General features: G+C 39.8%; 1 protein-coding gene across 1 annotated transcript in view; it reads left to right on the forward strand.

Annotated features, from left to right (window-relative positions):
• Positions 1-21,802, forward strand: part of LOC126251853 (death-associated protein kinase dapk-1-like) — a 305,116-nt gene that overhangs the window by 246,431 nt on the left and 36,883 nt on the right. Inside the window, exons 19-21 of the mRNA XM_049952529.1 lie at positions 6,895-7,053; positions 14,119-14,427; positions 18,725-19,000. Coding sequence (XP_049808486.1) covers positions 6,895-7,053; positions 14,119-14,427; positions 18,725-19,000 — 744 coding nt within the window. The remainder of the gene's footprint in view (positions 1-6,894; positions 7,054-14,118; positions 14,428-18,724; positions 19,001-21,802) is intronic.

The raw sequence follows: 21,802 nt of genomic DNA on the forward strand, positions 1-21,802 counted from the left end.
ACCTACTCTCTGTCAGCCTCATATATTGAAGCATATGACATGAAATAGTTTCAAAAACACATGTCAAACTATTCTCATAAATGACCATAGGATGAATCATCCCAGAGGGCATCCAAATCATGATGAATTTAATAAGGTCACACCTCATATAATCTTTCTGAACAACATGCTTTGTAAGCCATATACTGCCAGTAAGGTGTTGGCTGTTGATGAAAGCATTATTCCTTTCAAGAGATGGGCATCACTCAACTGGTATACACCCATGAAACAGTCAAATGAGGATACATAGTGTGGTGTTTAGCTGACTCAGACATTTTATGTCACAAAATTTATATGTACACTAGAAAATCAGATGATTGGTCAACAGAAATTTCTCTGGCAGAGTCTGGCCCAAGACCTGAAACATAGTGGCAGTGTTGTAGCATTTGGCAACTTCCTCCCCACTGTGAATCTGATGCAGATGTTGTTGAGCAATGGTATCTGTTCTGTAGGCACAGTGAGAGCAAATGTTAAAGTACTGCCTTCAGTAGTGACAAAGTAATCTACCTTTAAATGAGGAGAATTTCAGCTCCAATGCAAAAGTGATAGTGCTGCTATAAAATGGATGGACAACAAACCTATCACTATTTTGACAACTGCAGAGAATACTAGTGATACCACACGTATCTCAAGGAAGACTAGGGATGGTACTATCAGCAGTAATAGTTGTCGAACTGTTGTAGCAACATACAGTAACATAATTGGAGGTGTAATCACATCAATCAGTTAAGAGAACATAACACATTATGCTGACATTTTCGTAAGAGGTGACATTGGGTTCTTTACTTTCTACTAGATGTGGCAACTGTAAATACCTTTACATTGTAAAAAAATGAATAAAGGACAAGAAGGATACCAAAATCTGTTGAAGTGTCAATTACATCTTGCAAAACAATTGATAGATGGCTTCTCATCCTTAACAGACAAAGAATGCCCAGTAACCTTTATAACTGAGAGAAAAGTACAACCTGTTCGACAACATGTTTGACTGGCGAAAGATCATCATATGTGTATTCTGGGAAACACACACAGATGGTACTGAATGTATTCTGTCCCTGTATATTGATTCTGGCTTCTGCTGATGTCTCGGGGAAAAAAAAAGTTGGGTGAGTGGTTGTGCCGTACCAGTTATATACTTTTACATGTTCATATATGAAAACAGGAAATTTTTCACAGATCTTCACACAAACATTTTAACTTCCACTCATAAAAAGAAGAAAGGATTAAAATAGGACAATTACCAAACACTTACACTAGTTGTCCATGCATCAGAAATAATAACTTCACCCCATGGAAGAAGTGAACACTCATGCTCAGAAAATCAGCTTATCAGCTTTGTTTCGGGGTGGGGATTGAATAATCAAATGTATGAGATAGGAATATTTGCTTGTTTATCTGTTGAGACATTAAGGGCTCCTAAAAACAATTAGAAATGGATATTTCAATGAAAATAGAACTACAGGAAGACTATGACTGAAGTGCATCAATCGAATTATATAGGATAATGTAATAGGATATGTTCCATGGATAGTATCATCCACCAGGCCAACTTCAGACTGCAATAACATGCCAGACTTCACCTCAAAAAGCTATCCTACCTTCTCTAAAACTCCCTTCCTGTCCCTCTGCAGCACCCCAAAGAGTCACGTCATCAACCACCACTCCTCTCCCACAAACCGAGCTTGGCCAACTTCCTTAACATCGCATAGCCTTCACCAGTGCTTCCCAGACCAGTAATAACTCATAATTACAAGAACCAGTCACAAAAGTACTGTGCTCTCAACTTTCCATCCAAAGCACTCTCCCCTCCTGAATTATCTGTATTAACCAAGGGCTCCACTTTGAGTCCTAAACCATCATTTAGTCATGCCTTGAACAGTTACAATCACTATCCCAGTGTGATCCACCACCTCTACCTCAAAATCACCTCTTACAGGCCTTTCAAGAACTCCTAACATCTAGCATTGCTTCACAACCCTTTCTCTGGTCCCTGCAACATAACTCTAACCTGTCCTCTGCAGAACTCCAGGCTCTTCATTCCCAAAAAGGTGATGACTCTGTCATTATTCTCCCAGAGTACAAGGGATCCACCACTGTGATACTTGACAGATGGGTGTATGTAAATGACGATCCACGCCAACTGTCTGACACCTCTATATATACAGCATCTGCCATCAAGACCCCATCCCTGTGATGCAAAATGAACTACATTCACTTCTTAAAACCTCAGTCTGCTCATAGGCACTTACACCTCAACCCATAGAACTTCTTCCTAAGGTCCACAAAATCCAATCACCTGGCTGCCCCGTAGTTGCTGGCTTCAAAGAACTCATCGAATGTATATCCGCCTTAGTTGATCAGCACCTTCAACCTATAGTACAGGAACTTCCATCCTATATTAAAGACACCAACCACTTCCTAGATCATCTGAAATCTGAGCCTTTTCTGCTCCCATCACATACCTTATTTATCACTATTGATGTCACCTCCCTCTATGCCAACTCCCTTCTGTACATGTTCATCTGCTGCTGAATATTAACTTGACTAGTGGCCACCCGATTACAAAGCTATGTTGTACTTTGTGGTGAACTTAGTCAACTTTGCACTGTCAAGGACCCTCTCTACTATGATGCAAAGTTATGTCCATAAAGACACTGTTACGGTGTGCCTATGGATGTAAAGTGATTTATAGACATGATCATCGTGTCACTTATCTTGATGCTGCTGAATATCCATTGTATATGTGGCTTCATTTTGACAGTTTCCATCCTTTCCATGTTAAATGTTCCTTGTCATATAGCCTTAACATTCAACACAAATGTATTTGTTCAGATAAAGAAAAAATGAAATGAAATGATCAAATGGCATTGTTGGCTGGGAGGCCCCATGCAGGGGAGTTCGGCTGCCATATTGCAAGTTCTTTTTAGTTGATGCCACTTCAGCAACTTGCAAGTCAATGATGATGAAATGATGATGATGGACACACAACACCCAGTCTCTTGAGGCAGAGAAAATCCCTGCCCCCGCTGGGAATCGAACCCGGGACCGCCGTGTGCTGGACTCTTTACATCAATACACCACCTCAGCATTTACTGGGCATAATTATCCTACCAGCCTCATTCAAAACCATATTTCCCAGTCCATCAATCCAATCCTGGTACTGCTGATGCCTCCTAAAAGTAGCTTAAGAATACCACCTCTTGTCACTAAGTATTATTCTGGTCTTCAGTGTATTATTTAGCTACTTTGATTAGGCTGTAATTTCGTTAAATCATGCCCTGAAATGAGCTCCATTCTGTCTGACATTTTTCTCACCATACCTAGAATAGCTTTCATCCTCCCCCCCCCCCCCCCCCCCTCCCAACGCTCACAATATTGCAGAGGCCAGGCCCTGTGCTCCTTGTGCACCCATTTCCCTCCCCTATGTCTCCTACTCCTGTGATCATCCTCGCTGTAAGACTGCTGGAAAAAATAATACACCTGGAAAGATGATGTCAATTTTGATCTGATGATGGCAGTGCAACCTGCAGGATAGTAGATGTACTGATAATGGTTTCAACATCGTCCACTAACAGATAGCATCGTGTCATAGCTACCAGACTGCCCTCTGAGTTTACTCTTTAATAGGGAATGCTCACAGCCAGAAGGCTCAGTGTGGTACAGATGTATGAAGCAAGCAGTCAACCATGCCATGGAGACACATTCATGCTTTCTACAGCCATATAAGCGAGTTTGAGAGCGGTGGAATTGTGACTTTCCAAGTGGCAGGATGGTCCTTTCGGGCAACTACCACACAAGTTGGATGTGCTGTGTCAGTCATGCAATGCTGCTGGTATTGGTGATCACGTGAACATTCTCACACCTGTAGATGAGGTTCTGGATGTCCACACATCACAGATGCCCAACAGGATACCCGTATTGTAAGGGCATTAGTGGCAACTTGTACAGCTTTCTCTCGTGCCACAGCATTGGCGTGCATGGCTTGACTGGTGCCATCAGAGGATCACATGGAAGATAGAATGGTGCACTGTGGTCGTCAGCAAAGAAAGCAGATTCTGCATGCTTGCAAGGGATAATTGATTGTGTGTACGGGTGTAGACCTGGTGTGAGTTGTCTCGTAGAGTACATTTGTCCATGACACACTGGCCCTATCCCAGGCCTTATGGTCTGGGGTATGATAAGCTACACATCTGGTGTTTCTGGAGGGACGCTAACCAGTGCTCAGTAGATGCAGAATTTTGTTAGACCTTTCCCTTGCCATTCTTGCAACAGGAGGGTGATGTGTTGTTCCAACAGGATAATGGTCACTCACACATTGCCCATGAACGTCAGTGTGCTCTGTAAGCATGTAGCAAATTCCCTGGCCATTCCCTGGCCTGCATGATCTATGGACCTGTCTCCAGTTGAGCACGTGAGGGATATTGTGAGACAACAAGTAACCCAGGGAACCTTTCAACCAACAACTCTTACAGAGCTACATGAACAGGTCAAGCAGGCATGTCATATTGTATCCTAGGATAGTATTTGTCATCTGTTCGATCGATTAATTGCCAGAGTCAGCACTTGCATTGTCACCAGTGGATGCTACACAATGTAATAATATGGGTTCATGTGAGTCTGGTGATGTGTAAATGTTATCATTTCATGTACGTCATATGCACCGTCGCAACAATAAATGTTGAGAGAATTTGAAACCTCTAAAATGGGGTCCTAATTTTTTTCTGGGAGTGTATTTTTTAAAATTAATTATGTTTATTGACAAATTATGAAGGCTGTGGTCTACAACTCCTACACAGTAGTGAAGGAAGAAGGGAGAAAGATGCTAAGGCTTGAGATCTGCTACCAAGTGAAGAAGAAACCCTTGCATACTGTCTTGGATGGGCAACTAAGTGCCAGTTACTGATAATGCAATAGTTTACTTTTTTCAATTCACATACTAACTTTATGTATCAGATCTTGGATTTTCAATGCTTCTCATCCACGTCATGATCTGTGTGTTTATAGCAGCTCCATTGTTATTCATCATGAGTACACTGTGTTTGGCTTAATGCCTCATCTGTTACTACATAACTACCTGCAATTATAATTTCTCCATATTTATGTTTTTAACCTTCCACAGCCCATATGATGTTCATGTTCACTGTCTCCCATCCAAAGCTAGAGTCCCTTTGTGGCTGACTACCTTTGTCTGCAGTTAGTAAGGGCAACTGTGAACAGGAATGTAATTGCCCATTTCATGCTCCAACAACTATCTGCAAGGAATATCAGCACAAATATAGACCATTGTACAATGCTAAATATATGTCACACTCCCAGAACGATCTCTCAGTACTATTTAGTGCATTAAATCTGTACCTGTCCATAGTACATGATGCAAATTTTCTGCTTAATATTGGTGTCTACATTTAGAGCAACTTTTATACAATAACACTGAGTGCTTTTTCTTTGCCTTCTTTGCAAGAAGAATGAACAATTGTCTCCAGTTAATGGTAGCTTTTTATGGTCAGTAGAATCAATTCATACTTTATTGTGAAGTATGTTATTTTTTCTATGAAATAAAGAAGTGAAAAAGCATAATTAAATTATACTGCTGTAACTAATTGTCAGAACCCCAATAATACAAATTATGTCACCAATTTGAAAACTCATAATCAGAGCTCTGCTGCAAGATTGCTATTAGGAAAACATCTGGGTCACTCCCTCCTTTCCCATAGCTCGTTGCCTGTGTTCAGTGCAATGTAGCAAAAAGGTGAGGGGTCTCATGAATTCTGTCCATGACTGTACACCAATAATCCCCCCACCATTCCCTCCTGAGCATGTGGTACAACTAACATTCCTTAAATTGCAATGGTCTACCATGTAATACAAAAGATAATATTGAAAGGTTCGTGATAAAATAACTTATTTATAAAAGTATATTTAATAGAAATATTAAAGGTTTGCTGTGGGCTGAGCAGGAGATATATTGGGAAATTCTGAGAGAGCTGATAGACCGCTGTTTCTATTGGCTTATCCAAAAAAGTCCTCAACTACAAAAGCTCGTTGATCAGTTGTAAGAATCATTGTGAGCTGTGCAGCCTGTATCTGACAGCAGAATACTGATCGCAGCACACAAGAGAGAGGCACTGGAAATGTTAAGACCACAATTCTAATACGATGCCAAGAAAATTAACTTCACTGAGTTGCTACAAAAATCTCTCCTGCAAAAGGATTAAAATAGCTATGGCACTGTTTCCTTGAAGTTTTTAAGGAAAATATTCAAACAGTTCCTTAGCTAGGTTCACTTTTTCTCAGTTTTTGTCAAAATTTCCAGTTCTGTGTTTAACATGCAATTAAACATAAACATAAAAAAAAACCTTATTTCAGTCTATATGTTTTATCAAGCTTTGCAGCTATAGTCACTGCCTTCTTTGTGTAATCACAGACATATTATGTTTTGCTGTAAAGTTGTAACTGGAGGGTGTAATTGTAAATGCTAATTTCTTTTTTCAAAACTTTATATTCTAAATATGTGAGTCACAAATGACTGATGAGAAAAAAAGAGTTCAAGTGAGCACTAGTTTCTGAAGTTTGGAGATTCGAAATTTTATGACAGATGTGGAAATGGAAACAGTGATTTTTGACAAATAGCTCACTTTGGTGGTGGAGGATAGGAGAAGTTGCATGAAGCATGCATGGACTCTGGAGGGAAAAGGAGAGTGGGGAGAGAGACCATAAAATTTAAAGAAAATTTATGAAAATGAAGAGAGAGGTTGATATAAAGGCTGAGAATGAGAGAGAGAGAGAGAGAGAGAGAGAGAGAGAGAGTGAGTGAGTGAGTGAGAGTACAAAGAAAACCAGTTTCATTTCTTGCAGATAGTCCAGCTCCGTACTCCTGCTCAAGACGAATTGGTGGTTTTGAGCCCTCGCTGGCTGGGTCAGTTAATAGGCCAGTTACTTTCACCAGACTTCCTCGTGAAAGCTCGTACAACAGGGTGCTATTCCTCTCATGACTTCCAAGCAGCTGTTCCACAGGTAAGATGTAACTTTTGTACTTAGGTTTGTGATGTTCTCCTGCTTTATTTCATCGTTGATTGTCCTCAATGTCGACGTACTGTGTTGCTATACTTACTGAAAAATGGGAAAAGGGGGGGGGGGGGGATGGAAATTCAACACTGACTACTTTAAAGGATGTAGCCAACAGGTGCACATTTGCATTTCACACTTCTTTACTTTCACTGTTCGCACCCCCTCCCCCCACCCCCCAGTAATTCACAGTTATATGACCAGCGCGCTATTGTTCAACTTTCGATAAGCCTCATTATTAGGTTGCAGGCAAACATCCACATACTGCTACAATAGTTTACTGTTGAACATCTATGAGCAGTAAAAGCCTAACCACAGATTTCACAGTCCTTCAAATAAATTGAACAGACACTGTCATTGTTTTAACACATGACTTAATTGTGTTACACTTATTTCACAGTTAAGTTGATGCATTGCTGCTGTTCTGACCAACACAGGTTTCTTGTCTGAAACTCGACCGTGGACTGACTGTCTCAGGACCAAACATTGTGCCCTTGTATATAATCACAATAATAGGCACTGAAATTACACATTGTTCAGTGTTTAATTTACAGAAATTACAATTAAAACTTAACTCCTTCAATTAACTGCATAAATCGAAAAATTGGTTCTTTTTAACAGTTTCTTCTACTACAAGCGTTAAGCCGTTATTTGTTTAAATTATGAAATTAACAAATATAGTTATGCGAACAATACTTTTGACAAAACTGGAAATTACTTCGGAATTTTGAGCTGGCTTTGCTAACATATTTTTGAATAGAGCCAAATAGATCATTTAAGAATACTATTAGTTGTTCCTCCAAATGTTTACAATTAGTACCATATTTATATTTGTTTATAAGTCAACAACAGAATTTAAGTTATGAAACAATTACCGATTTCACACTATAACAAAAGATACTAACTAGGAATAGTCAAAATAAATTAGAAAATCAATTACGTACATAAAACTAAGCACAAAATTAGATCTGGTGTTATATTCTTTAAAACTGGGGGCCAACCTTTTTCTTTTATGAAAATGCAGATTATACACATGTATGTTAATGGTAATTAGGCAGACATGAAAAAAATGAATTTTAAGGAGGCAGATGGCAAAACTAGAGGGGAAGAAAAAATTACCCACCTTGCTTCATCACAGGTTGTTGATTTTGGCTAATAAGAGGTAGGCTCCATTGAGATCAACACTTTATATGCTCAAATAAACACAGTGATTGTAATTGTTTTTGTAAAGGGGTGCATTAAGGAAGTAACATTATGTAATAAGATCAGCTTCTGCTCACATGTTTAAATTGTGGAAGGCTGTGACACAGCACAAGTTGGATAATATTCTGGTTGTTTCAGATTAAATGTTGGGGAATTGTCATGTGTAATTACATGATGTACCACCCCTATATTTACAATTCTATAAAATTTACAAACATGTTAATTATTCATTATTATTAGTGCAACTTCATTGTTCACACATCATATACATTTTCACTTCAGTGATAAATGGAGATGTGTTGTTGTTGTTGTTGTTGTTGTGGTCTTCAGTCCTGAGACTGGTTTGATGCAGCTCTCCATGCTAATCTAACTGTGCAAGCTCCTTCATCTCCCAGTACCTACTGCAACCTACATCCTTCTGAATCTGCTTAGTGTATTCATCTCTTGGTCACCCTCTACAATTTTTACCCTCCACACTGCCCTCCAATACTAAATTGGTGATCCCATGAGGCCTCAGAACATGTCCTACCAACCGATCCCTTCTTCTAGGCAAGTTGTGCCACAAACTTCTCTTCTCCCCAATCCTATTCAATACCTCCTCATTAGTTATATGATCTACCCAACTAATCTTCAGCATTCTTCTGTAGCAGCACATTTCGAAAGCTTCTATTCTCTTCTTGTCCAAACTAGTTATCGTCCATGTTTCACTTCCATACATGGCTACACTCCATACAAATACTTTCAGAAAGGAATTCCTGACACTTAAATCTATACTCGATGTTAACAAATTTCTCTTCTTCAGAAACGCTTTCCTTGCCATTGCCAGTCTACATTTTATATCCTCTCTACTTCGACCATCATCAGTTATTTTGCTCCCCAAATAGCAAAACTCCATTACTACTTTAAGCATCTCATTTCCTAATCTAATTCCCTCAGCATCACCCAACTTAATTCGACTACATTCCATTATCCTCGTTTTGCTTTTGTTGATGTTCATCTTATATCCTCCTTTCAAGACACTATCCACTCCGTTCAACTGCTCTTCTAAGTCCTTTGCCGTCTCTGACAGAATTACAATGTCATCGGCGAACCTCAAAGTTTTTATTTCTTCCACATGAAATTTTGTTTCCTTCACTGTTTGCTCAATATACAGATTGAATAACGTCGGGGAGAGACTACAACCCTGTCTCACTCCCTTCCCAACCGCTGCTTCCCTTTCATGTCCCTCAACTCTTATAACTGCCATCTGGTTTCTGTACAAATTGTAAATAGCCTTTCGCTCCCTGTATTTTACCCCTGCCACCTTCAGAATTTGAAAGAGAGTATTCCAGTCAACATTGTCAAAAGCTTTCTCTAAGTCTACAAATGCTAGAAACGTAGATTGGCCTTTCCTTAATCTATCTTTTAAGATAAGTCGTAGGTTCAGTATTGCCTCAAGTGTTCCAATATTTCTGCGGAATCCAAACTGATCTTCCCCGAGGTCGGCTTCTACCAGTTTTTCCATTTGTCTGTAAAGAATTCGCGTTAGTATTTTGCAGCTGTGACTTATTAAACTGATAGTTCGGCAATATTCACATCTGTGAGCACCTGCTTTATTTGGGATTGGAATTATTATATTCTTCTTGAAGTCTGAGGGTATTTCACGTGTCTCATACATCTTGCTGACCAGATGGTAGGGTTTTGTCAGGACTGGCTCTCCCAAGGCCGTCAGTAGTTCTAATGGAATGTTGTCTACTCCCAGGGCCTCATTTCGACTCAGGTCTTTCAGTGCTCTGTCAAACTCTTCACGCAGTATCGTATCTCCCATTTCATCTTCATCTACATCCTCTTCCATTTCCATAATATTGTCCTCAAGTGCATCGCCCTTGTATAGACCCTCTATATACTCCTTTCACCTTTCTACTTTCCCTCCTTTGCTTAGAATTGGGTTTCCATCTGAGCTCTTGATGTTCATACAAGTGGTTCTCTTTTTTCCAAAGGTCTCTTTAATTTTCCTGTAGGCAGTATCCATCTTACCCCTAGTGAGATAAGCCTCTACATCCTTAAATTTGTCCTCTAGCCATCCCTGCGTAGCCGTTTTGCACTTCCTGTCGATCTCATTTTTGAGACGTTTGTATTCCTTTTTGCCTGCTTCATTTACTGCATTTTTATATTTTCTCCTTTCATCAGTTAAATAAAGTATTTCTTCTGTTACCCAAGGATTTCTACTAATCCTCGTCTTTTTACCTACATGATCCTCTGCTACCTTCACTACTTCATCTCTCAAAGCTACCCATTCTTCTTCTACTGTATTTCTTTCCCCCATTCCTGTCAATTGTTCTCCTTAAATTCCCACCTTTTTGCAGTTTCTTCAGTTTTAATGTACAGTTCATAACCAATAGATTGTGGTCAGAGTCCACATCTGCCCCTGGAAATGTCTTACAATTTAAAACCTGGTTCCTAAATGTCTGTCTTACCATATATAATCTATCTGAAACCTGTCAGTATCTCCAGACTTCTTCCATGTGTACAACCTTCTTTTATGATTCTTCAACCAAGTGTTAGCTATGATTAAATTATGCTCTGTGCAAAATTCTATCAGGCAGCTTCCTCTTTCATTTCTTAGCCCCAATCCATATTCACCTACTACATTTCCTTCTCTCCCTTTTCCTTCTACCGAATTCCAGTCACCCATGACTGTTAAATTTTCGTCTCCCTTCACCATCTGAATAATGTCTTTTATTTCCTCATACAGTTCTTCAATTTCTTCATCATCTGCAGAGCTAGTTGGCATATAAACTTGTACTACTGTAGTAGGCATGGGCTTCGTGTCTATGTTGGCCACAATAAGGCGTTCACTATGCTGTTTGTAGTAGCACTCCTATTTTTTTATTCATTATTAAACCGACTCCTGCATTACCGCTATTCGATTTTGTATTTATAATCCTGTATTTGCCTGACCAAAAGTCTTGTTCTCCCTGCCACCAAACTTCACTAATTCCTACTATATCTAACTTTAACCTATCCATTTCCCTTTTTAAATTTTCTAACCTACCTGCTCGATTAAGGGATCTGACATTCCGCGCTCCGATCCATAGAACGCCAGTTTTCCTTCTCCTGATAATGACATCTTCTTGAGTAGTCCCCGCCCGGAGATCCTAATGGGGGACTATTTTACCTCCGGAATATTTTACCCAAGAGGACGCCATCATCATTTGTAAAGCTGCATGCCCTCGGGAAAAATTACGGCTGTAGTTTCCCCTTGCTTTCAGCCGTTCGCAGTACCAGCACAGCAAGGCCGTTTTGGTTAGTGTTACAAGGCCAGATCAGTCAATCATCCATACTGTTGCCCCTGAAACTACTGAAAAGGCTGCTGCCCCTCTTCAGGAACCACACGTTTGTCTGGCCTCTCAACAGATATCCCTCTGTTGTGGTTGCACCTACGGCATGGCTATCTGTATCGCTGAGGCACGCAAGCCTCCCCACCAACAGCAAGGTCCATGGTTCTTGGGGGGAGGTGGTGAATGGAGATGTATGTTGTATATTTTTAAACCTACAATGTGAGGACTTTATTTTGTGATGCCTGTCAGAAATTATCAGGTAACCATTATTTTCTTTGATTGCTTCCATAGTAGGTTTTGTGCTATTGGTTACCCCACAAGAACTACCATGTAGTCATACAACAGTTCTGCTCTACATAAACTTTCAATTATTGTTTTGTGTATTCTTTCCATATTTTCTGTGGAAATGATTTTAAGGTAATATACAGGTGTTGCACACGTGGATCCCAGTGTCAGGAAGATTACTAAGAAAGTGAGCATTTCTACATGTGAGGAAAGAAAGTTTGCAAGTAGTACTTTCTTTGTATAATTAAAACTGTCCATTCAAAATGTTCCTGTTGCTTCATCCTTGGAGGTCCCATGGCACTGTGCGAAATCCCACTTGAGACATCCACACAATCTTTCAGTGAAATTCAGCATGTGAGACAAATGATGTGACAACTCTGCAAATTTATTCCGAAACATTTGTCGGCAGACCTGAATTTTTATCTGCACCGCTGCACTATTCACACAGTGTAAATAAAAGTCAGTAGCTTCACTTTGACCTACGAGACATGATTAAAATTGTCACTACCCCTATATCTTTAATAAATTCCCAGTAGCAATCTTTCAGAAGGACTCTCAGATCTGACCAACAGATTGGCAAATGTACACCTCAACTCGTCAGTACACTGCATCCGTCTGATTTCAAATGACTTTCACCCATAGCCTCCTAAAAAACAAAGCTGGGTGAAGTTCAAAGTAAAAGGGAGTGAAAGATACACCAGAAAACCAAACTTCGAGTTTCCATGGCAACAAATGACATTTATTACTTTCAATTGGACCTCATAAAATCTACCTGGTTGATTAAATACCACCTTCAGGTAGCTAATGACTCCTACCTTCTCAACCTCCATATTCATTTAACTTTGACGCATGCCTAAAAAACAGGAAGACTAAGCAGAATTTAATGCCCGTGCAGAAGCACACACTTGCAAACTCTTTCAGAGCTTTTCATACTGGCAGAACAACTTTCTTGTTTACTGAGGATCACTTCTCCAAAGTTAATCCATCGCCTTGTCTTCAGAGGGCCCACAGCTTGCCTCCCACACTTGTGAGGGCTGCTTACCAACTATAATTTAATGAGCTCCATGGAATTGTTTCAACATTAACTCCTTTCTGCTCTGTTCTGCCTCTGAGCACAACCCATTTCATTTCTGGCAGCAGCAGCAGAGTTAACATATGTTGTAGGTGTAGATTTTTGTTGCTACAGTAGCATTAGCTGTCAGCTGGCATTTCAGGACTGCAAACTGTAAATTGGTAATATCTATTTATAACTCTCATATAAAAGGGAGCACTTCTCCTGTTTGTCATTGCAAAATCTTCTTCTTTTATGCTAAGCTATTCTGAGGTACTTAAAATGCGTATAAAATTTAGAAGGTACTATTTTGTGAAACATTGCATAGACATTTGTGAGATTTAGAAAAGGGGCCTCTTGTCAGACCATTTGCTGATAATGACAAGACATTCTTTTTCAGAAGACTGACATTGATTGCTTTTAATAATATCATTGAGTCCTGTTGGATTAAAAAAAAAATTTAAATTGATACGAGCATGCACAGAATGAAGTAAACTACCACAAAAAAATACAAAAATAAAAAGAAATATAAAGAAAGTAGATGTTTTACATCTCCGACAAGATATCCCTTTTCACTTTCTGTCTCACATACACCAGTTGTGTTACAGAGAAATAACAGGGTGTGGGGCATACCAAACTTCCCATGAAATACAATGTGTGCGTTATCATTTTAAATGTTCCATGAATAGTGTTGTGCATATCATCTGGAATGATGAAAATCCCTATTTTCTAGCCTCTGATCATTTGTTTTTAAATTTCTTTGACAAGGGGAAAGATTTGAAATCAGTCACTATGGTCCAGAAAGATGTCTTATTAATATTGAACACAAATTTTCATGTAAACCTTAAAAGCGTTTAGCTATCAATAATGCACAGTTTAAGAAGCAACTAAGGAATTTATTCATAGCTAACTCCTTGTACTGCATTGATGTATACATTATTATCCATGCATATTTGAGTTATTAGTGACTACTGCACATAGGCAGTACAATAATGCAATATCTGTAAATTAGCATTGAAAACTGTATCCACAATTTCCTGTTATCACACAGTTTTTAGTAGTAAGCTGTTATATCTAGGCTATCTTTTGGGTCAACTTACGTTTATATCTTCAACTACAAGTGTGCTTTCTGAACAGAATTAATTCTGTTCCTAGCTACCTGCTTCAGATGTACTGCCAGTATTGGAGGCCTTAGGGCTTTGCGCTCGGTGTTACGAAGATGAAGACATTGCTGGTGAATTTGAAGATTGTGATTGTAGTGGAAGTGAATGTGAAGATCCTACTGTGAAGTCCAGCTGTGCCACTTACATAGAACCAGAATTTGAATTTCCATGTTTCAATTTTGTTGAGACTTTAGATGGTTTGTGGGATGCTCGCTACCATGCCACTTGCTATGGAGGCTTACGCCTTCGTGCACCTGCTCCTTCATCATGTCTGCTACGCTGTCTGTTTCCCCGTTTCCAGGTTAGTTACATTCTAATTAGTTTCAATAATTTTCATGTTATATTGAAGTAACTTTGTGTTGCATTGTCAGTAACTTTCTCATTATTGTATAATGACTGTAAAGTTAACCAGATATAAAATATTTCTTATAGTGGTTGTCAACCTACATTTAAATGGCTGGTTGCCTAAGCTCCCCCCCCCCCCCCCCCCCATGAGCATGAGCATCTCTGTTCAGTCTACAATCATACACTTCCCCCTTCCTCCTTTCCTGTTGCAGTTGTCAGCCTTATTCCATTCTTTATATCTCAAAAATGTAACATATTTCTTCATACAGAGCTTTATTCAGTTTATTTTCTCTGATGTTTGACCACTTTTGGTCATGTATCTTACTTTCAGTAACAATTTTATGAAAAGAAAGTTGTTACTAACCATATAGTGGAGATGCTGACTCATAGGTAGGCACAACAAAAAGTCTGTTACAAATAAGCTTTCAGCCATTGAGGCCAGTGTCAAAAATAGACAACATGCACATGCACACAATCACACACGCACAAACACACATGGACGCTCGCGCAAACGCAACTCACACACACGATTGCAGTCTCTGGCAGCTGAAGCCACACTGCGAGTGGTTAATTCCAGTGACAGAAATTTACTGGCCACCCATTTCACTTTTTCCCTTAATTGCAGGGTTGTGACTTAACAGAAATGAGAAAAATTTTTGCAGAAAAAAATTTTCTTTGGCTCTTGCCAAATTTGAAATCAAAGACTACTGCAAGCCCATCGAAGGTCATTGCTTGTTTTGCTTTTGTCTATAACAGGAGCAGCCAAGATTTCAGCTCACAGGCCATGCCCGAGCACGATTACCATAGCGCTCAGCTTTTGCTATGCATTTCCCTCACTCTACACTGTATGAGAGTGAGAAGGGAGATGAGGGTAATCTGCGAACATGCCACATTTGAATGGCATTGCAGTCACACTGCACCTTACTTTGTTTTATATTTCACATTTATCACAAACATAGATCAGAAACAAAACAAATTTTCAATGAAAATAATCAATTATTGCTAATATGATGTAAATGAATAGATAAAAAATCTACTCACCATGCGGTGGCAGGGGAACACACACACACACACACACACACACACACACACACACACACACACACACACACACATGAAAGTATTTAATGTTTACAAGCTTTTGGAGCCAGTGGCTCCTCCTTCTGTTTGAAGAGTTGAAGCAAAAGGAAGAGAGGTAAAGGAAAAGAACTAGAGAGTTTTAGGGAAATGAGTACAGGTCAGAAAAGCCACCCAGAACCCCGGGCCAGTGACAACTTACCAGATGGGATGAGAAGGATATTTTCATTATTATTTAATTATTTTTGGCATGCTGCAGACATAGTGTAATTTTTATCTAGTACATGTTGTTGACATATAGACATACACAGAAAATTTCATAGATTTTCATGCTCAAGTTGCTACATAATCTTGACTTATTTACTTTCATTATCAGAAACAGGTCTTTCTCACAAATATCTCAATCATTATGGAGATGTGGAAAATATACCTGAGGTAAGCAGTATAGACATCCTGGACAGTTTTAACGCAAAAAGGATTTGTTATTAAAATGGATAATTACGTTGCAGGTCAGTCAATTACATCTACACATGCACAGGGGTGCTTCCAACTGAAATGGCAAATCGTATTGAAAACATGTGTAAGGCTGACAGTGTTGTTAAAACGTTGAGGAGACTGTGCTTTGTAATTCTTTCAATGCCACAATGAATTCTTCAAACCTCACATTTTCTTTAAAGGCAGTGATCTTAGGGAACTGGACTGTGTTTATCAGAAGGCGTTCTCTCTCATAACGCTGTTTTCTTTTCAAACGTAGTGTCTTACTATGCACACTGTGCATTGAAGTTCACTTAAAATGCGAGGTTGGCAGTCCATTCTGGATGTTTTAATTTTCATTCCTTCTCTCCTTTTTCCTTCATACATCCAACAATAGTGAGTTTTAAATTGAAAAATCATTGTGGAATGCACTTTTACTTAACCAACATACTTCACAGTAATATATAAACTCTCCATACTCTTTGTTTAATTCCACTGAAGACCGTCGCAACTGACAATGGAATAATGTGTGTGACTTCATAAGTTTTGCTATTCATACCACCATTTTCCTCACTTACTGCAAGCTGCAAATTTAGCATAAAGTGCTTCTTGACATAATGAACCATAATCCCATCTGTCGATTGTTGTAATTTTTTGCTCTTTCATTGTCTAAATTTTTAAATTCTTTCTGTGTGGTCTTTTAATATCGTTCCATAACAAATTTGCAATACCCACCGCCTGTGTGATTGCATAATAGATATTGATAATTCTAATCCTTTCTTCTGTTATTCCCATTCATTTTTAAATGTTCATGGCAACATAGTGCTAAACTGCCTCCTTTTGTGCAAACATCCACTGAACCTGTGAACATCCTTCATGCTACAAACAAATAGTGAAGGGTAAACGGCACTGACTCCACAATTCTGCTGAAGTAAAGAGAGTTGTGCCAATCGAAAAATGCCACACCACAGTACTAAATGAAATGTGACTTCTGGGAAATTATGAGCAAAGCTGAGATAGTCCAAGATGTGACCTGCACACCAGACACACGTGAAGTTTGGCATGCTGTGGTCAGCTGTTGTGTAGAAGTATTGTGTACAACAGTAAATGATATAGACTTAACTGTTTGTTAGCACTGAATGCCATTTACAATTTATAAAACATTACTTACATTGTCGTTAGTTGTGGAAGTGGACCAAACACTTACATGCTGCAAACAAAATTTTTGATCTCTTGCCCAGTGATATGAATTGTGTAATGAGAGTAAAGTGAAACTGAAAATAAATTAAAAAGGTTTCTTCAAAACAACTCCTTGTATTCCATAGAAGAATTTTTATTGTTGTAATGTGTAAAAGGTGGTGGGCAGGAATTGCTGACTCGCATCTGTATGTCTAAAAAAATGTAATAGATCAGCGTGTATGCATATGTACAAAATAATACGGTTTATTGTGCAAATAATCCATGGAACATGAGACAAACAAACTAAATTCCCATAGTCAACAAATTTAGAATAGAGCTAAATTGCTCAACTCTACCTGTATCTTCCTAAAATTGTCCAGCCCTTACAAGTCAGTGAAAGTGGAAATAGTGTATATGTAGTATTTTTCTGTTAATAACTGTTAAAAGTATATTGAAAACTATAGACAGGAAGTCACAGGATTTGCGTGTTTGTGGATTACATCTGATGTATTGTTTAGTGGTTTCTATTCAAATTATCTTCATTGCGTCCTACGTCTACACTACCAACACCTGAATTCCTCTCTTTGCCTCTCCCTTCTTCCACCTTTCCCCCTCCCTTCCCCCCCCCCCTCCCCCTCTCCAGTATTCTTTAAAGCAGAAATATTGACAGGTACATTTATTTTATTCTTTGTGCCATTGATCCACAGTGTCATGTCATTCAAAGACAAATATGTAAAGTTTCTCTGCATTACGTGAACCAAGAATTAAATGGATTGAATAACATTAATGGTGATGATAATGATTTTGTATAAGTTTTTATTTCTAATAACGGGTATGAAACGGAAAGTATAATGACCAAGGCATGTTGCTAGGAATGATCATGGTATTTGTCTGAATTAATTTGAGAAACCCAGGAATGATAACGGTATTTTCCTGAAATAATAGGGAAAGCCATAGGAAATCCAAATCAGGATGATTCAGTTAGTAGCAGTCCTAATTGTACTATTGTGGCTGAATTTCTTAAGTTCCATTCACTTTAGTAAGACTACAAAAATCACATTTAAGTCAATATTACATATTCCTGTGGGGAAAGAGAAGTAATTCATGGGGAGAAAAGCTTCAGCTTGCCTTTGAAGATGTGCACATCAAAACTGATTGCATTCAATCTAAAAACCTATTGAAAATGTACACTTACGCACAACCACATGGGTTTTAGAATTGAATAGAACTTGTTTGCCACTTATTCATGTGCTCATTAAATTGATGCACTGTTCCTTTTGAACAACAGAATTTTGTCAATGGCAGATACTGTATGGTGGTAGATTTTACTTTCAATTTAAGGATCTTCTACAATGATTCATGATATAACACCGCATCTGGTTCAAATGGCACATTTTTGTACTAAAAATGTTCTTTGCACTTCAACTGCATTCACCAGAACTGTTATTCACATGTAAAAACACTGTTAACTTACCTAATTCTGTTGTATAAAAAAAGGCCATGTTTTTTCATTGTATTTATAGGTTCAACTGAGGCGCTGCACACAGCAGTTAAGTGATCCAGACACAGACCTCTACCAGTGGATGAATGGCTCAAAACTATGCACAGGAGCAGTAGAGTCTCAAGCAGTCCTAATTGATGAGATGGAAATTGATGATGACAGTGATGAAGATGATGATAGTGACAGCAAGAGTGGCTTAGGTCAAGATGAATGGCTTGAACTGAAGGTGCGGGGACCTCCAGGGTCAGCTCTGGCTTGTTTCTGTTTGCTAGAAGAGCTGCTGGCAGTTATTGATCAGGTAACTGTCAAGTGTTGAAGTATATCAAATTTTGAACACACAGATGTACATGTAACACTGACTAGCATTATTAAGTTAGAGGGAGAGGATGGGATACTAGTGAGACAGCAAAAAGGGGGAACAGGAGGACATATTTGGTAATTGAAGACTGTGAGGAAGGAAAGAGATAGAAAGATGTTGTTCAACAGCAGTGATGAAATGCATGTTGAAAGGGATATCTGTTACAAGACTATAGAGTGGTACATGTACATACAGCAGTTAGGAGGAAAATGACAGGAAAAGGAGATGGCGAGGGACATAAGATAGTTTCAGAGATGGAACAATCAGGTTTAGAAAATGCAGGGACAAATATAAGGTGTTCTGGAGGAATATTTAGGTCCTGTTGCGTTTTTGCCATCCTAGTCTGCACCTCCATTACTCACCATATTTGAAGGCACTTCTCTAGCACTCTTCTCACTCTTAAAACTCCGCCAACTCCCTATCCACTTGCCCACTCACTCTCCGCATGCCCGCTCCCTGTCTGTTCGCCCCCCCCCCCCCCCACCCCCGTCCACTACCCCCCTCCCCCATTTGCTCGCCCCCCCCCCCTGTCCGCTCGCCCGCCCCCTGTCTTGTCTGTCCACTTGCTCACTCCCTGTCTGGTTTGGGTAATTAAATTACATCAATTTGTAAGCCACACTGCTACGTTAATAGAATATTTTCAATGGAGCAGAACTTAGAGACTGACTGATGATTAGTCGATTCACAGCTCAAGTGCAGTCTCTCACTGTTGCTTTGAATGACACAACTTGTACTTTACCTTACATACCTCAACTAGTGTATTTTGGGCTATAGTCAGTACTAACATGGTGCAGAGAAGCTTATAGTATGTGAAAGCCCATTGTTCAACAGTTTTAATATTTATTGAAATGAACCATTGTGAATTTTATTTACTGCCTTCCAGTTCTTTATTTAACTAATTGTCTTTTCCTCAGGGTCTGCTAGCATACCTGTAAGTCGCACACAGTGCACAAATGCCTCCTTCTCCTCCTCCTCTCCCCACTCTCTCCAGCCAGCTATCCCTTGCATCTGTCCACCTCCTCTTCCTCTCTCTGTCTTTCCACCTTCTCATCTCCCCTCTATACACCCTACCCCTCTTCAGCCTGTGTCTGTCCATCTCCTTCTCTGCCCCTTCTCTCTCTATGTTCATCTCCTACCCCCTTCTGTTTATATCCCTCCCCCTCTCTCTGTCCATCTCCTCCTCTCCCCCCCCCACCCACCCTCTCTCTCTCTCTCTCTCTCTCTCTCTCTCTCTCTCTCTCTGCTCATTTCCTACTCCTCCTCTCTGTCTCTCCACTCCTTTCCCCCCCCCTCTCTCTCTCCATCCTCTTCTTCACCAGTCTTTCTCTATCCATCCACTCCTGCCCTTGCTCTCTGTCTATTTCCTCCTCTATACATCTATACATCTTTACCTCACCCAGCCATGCCCATTGCCACATGTAGCTCCTGCAAAGCAGTTTGATAACCAGGCCAGTACTAATCCCACAACACGCCTGCTGTACAGGGCAGGGGATTAAAAAGCTCTTTTTCCCCTGGCATATAGGCTACTAAACAAAAACGGTTGAGGGTGGCCAACACACCCGTCTTGCTGGGGCTGAAAAAACATGCTTTTACCTGTATCTCTGCTCCTATTGGAGCTAAGAGTTTATAAATTTAGGAGTTTAGTTATGAAATTTGCTGCTTATGTGTCACATTTGTGTGAAATCAATCTAGATGTTTTGGAGGATATCCTGGACATAGTTACCTGCATGCATACATACATACATACATACATACATATGACCCTACACCATTCTGTTTTGTGTATGCTGTATATACTGGCATTTTCTGTGCAGCTTTGCCCATGTGTGGCTCAACATATATATTCCACATATCTCCTCCATCATCCTCTTTGTGACCACCTCTTTCTCCCCCATCTCTCTGTCCACCTCATCCTTCCACCTCTATCTGTCCAACAAATCCTTCCCACTAGTCCCCTCTCCTTCTGCCACCTCTCCCTACGCCCATTTTCTCCAGCTCCTATCCTCTCTCTCTTGCCCCCCCCCCCCCCTCTCTCAGTTCATCTCCTCCTCCATCCATCCCTACCTTCCGCAGCCATGCCCATCCACATTTGTAGCTCAGGTCAATAAAACAGGCCATTACTACTACCACAAATGCTTGTCATCTATGGCAGCTACGTGTCATCAGTTTGAAAACCTTTTTTGCCCCCGACATACAGGCTACCATCCGAAGCTTGATGATAAAGAAGGCTGATACTGCTCCAAGACAACATGCCTATTGTGCAGGACAGCCTACATGTCAGTGACTGAAAAACTGTTTCTTACCCCTGATGCTTAGGCTGCCCTGTGAAGGAGGCTGATACGTCAAGCTGATACTACTACCACACAACACATTTGTCATGGAAGGCAACTTACACATCAGAGCTTCTGATGTGTAGGTTGCACTACCAAGCAGGTCAATAACACAGGCCAATACTACCCCAACACGATCAACTTGTCTTGAAGGTCAGCCTACATGTCAGGGGCTGGAAAAAAGTGTATTGCCATTGACACATAGGCTGCTGTGCAAAGGAGTTCATGAAGGAATGCTGATATTATTCACATACTACATGCCTGTTGTGTAGGGCAGCCTGTATGGCAGGGGCAGAAAAATGGGTTTCTGCCCATATCTCCACTCCAATTGGAGCTGGGAGGCTATAAAACCCATACTGCTGATACTCATAAGGTTTGCTCTTTGTGTGCCAAAATTGGTCGAAATCGATCA

The sequence above is a fragment of the Schistocerca nitens genome, chromosome 4 (assembly GCF_023898315.1).
Source record: "Schistocerca nitens isolate TAMUIC-IGC-003100 chromosome 4, iqSchNite1.1, whole genome shotgun sequence".
Classification (NCBI taxonomy): domain Eukaryota; kingdom Metazoa; phylum Arthropoda; class Insecta; order Orthoptera; family Acrididae; genus Schistocerca; species Schistocerca nitens.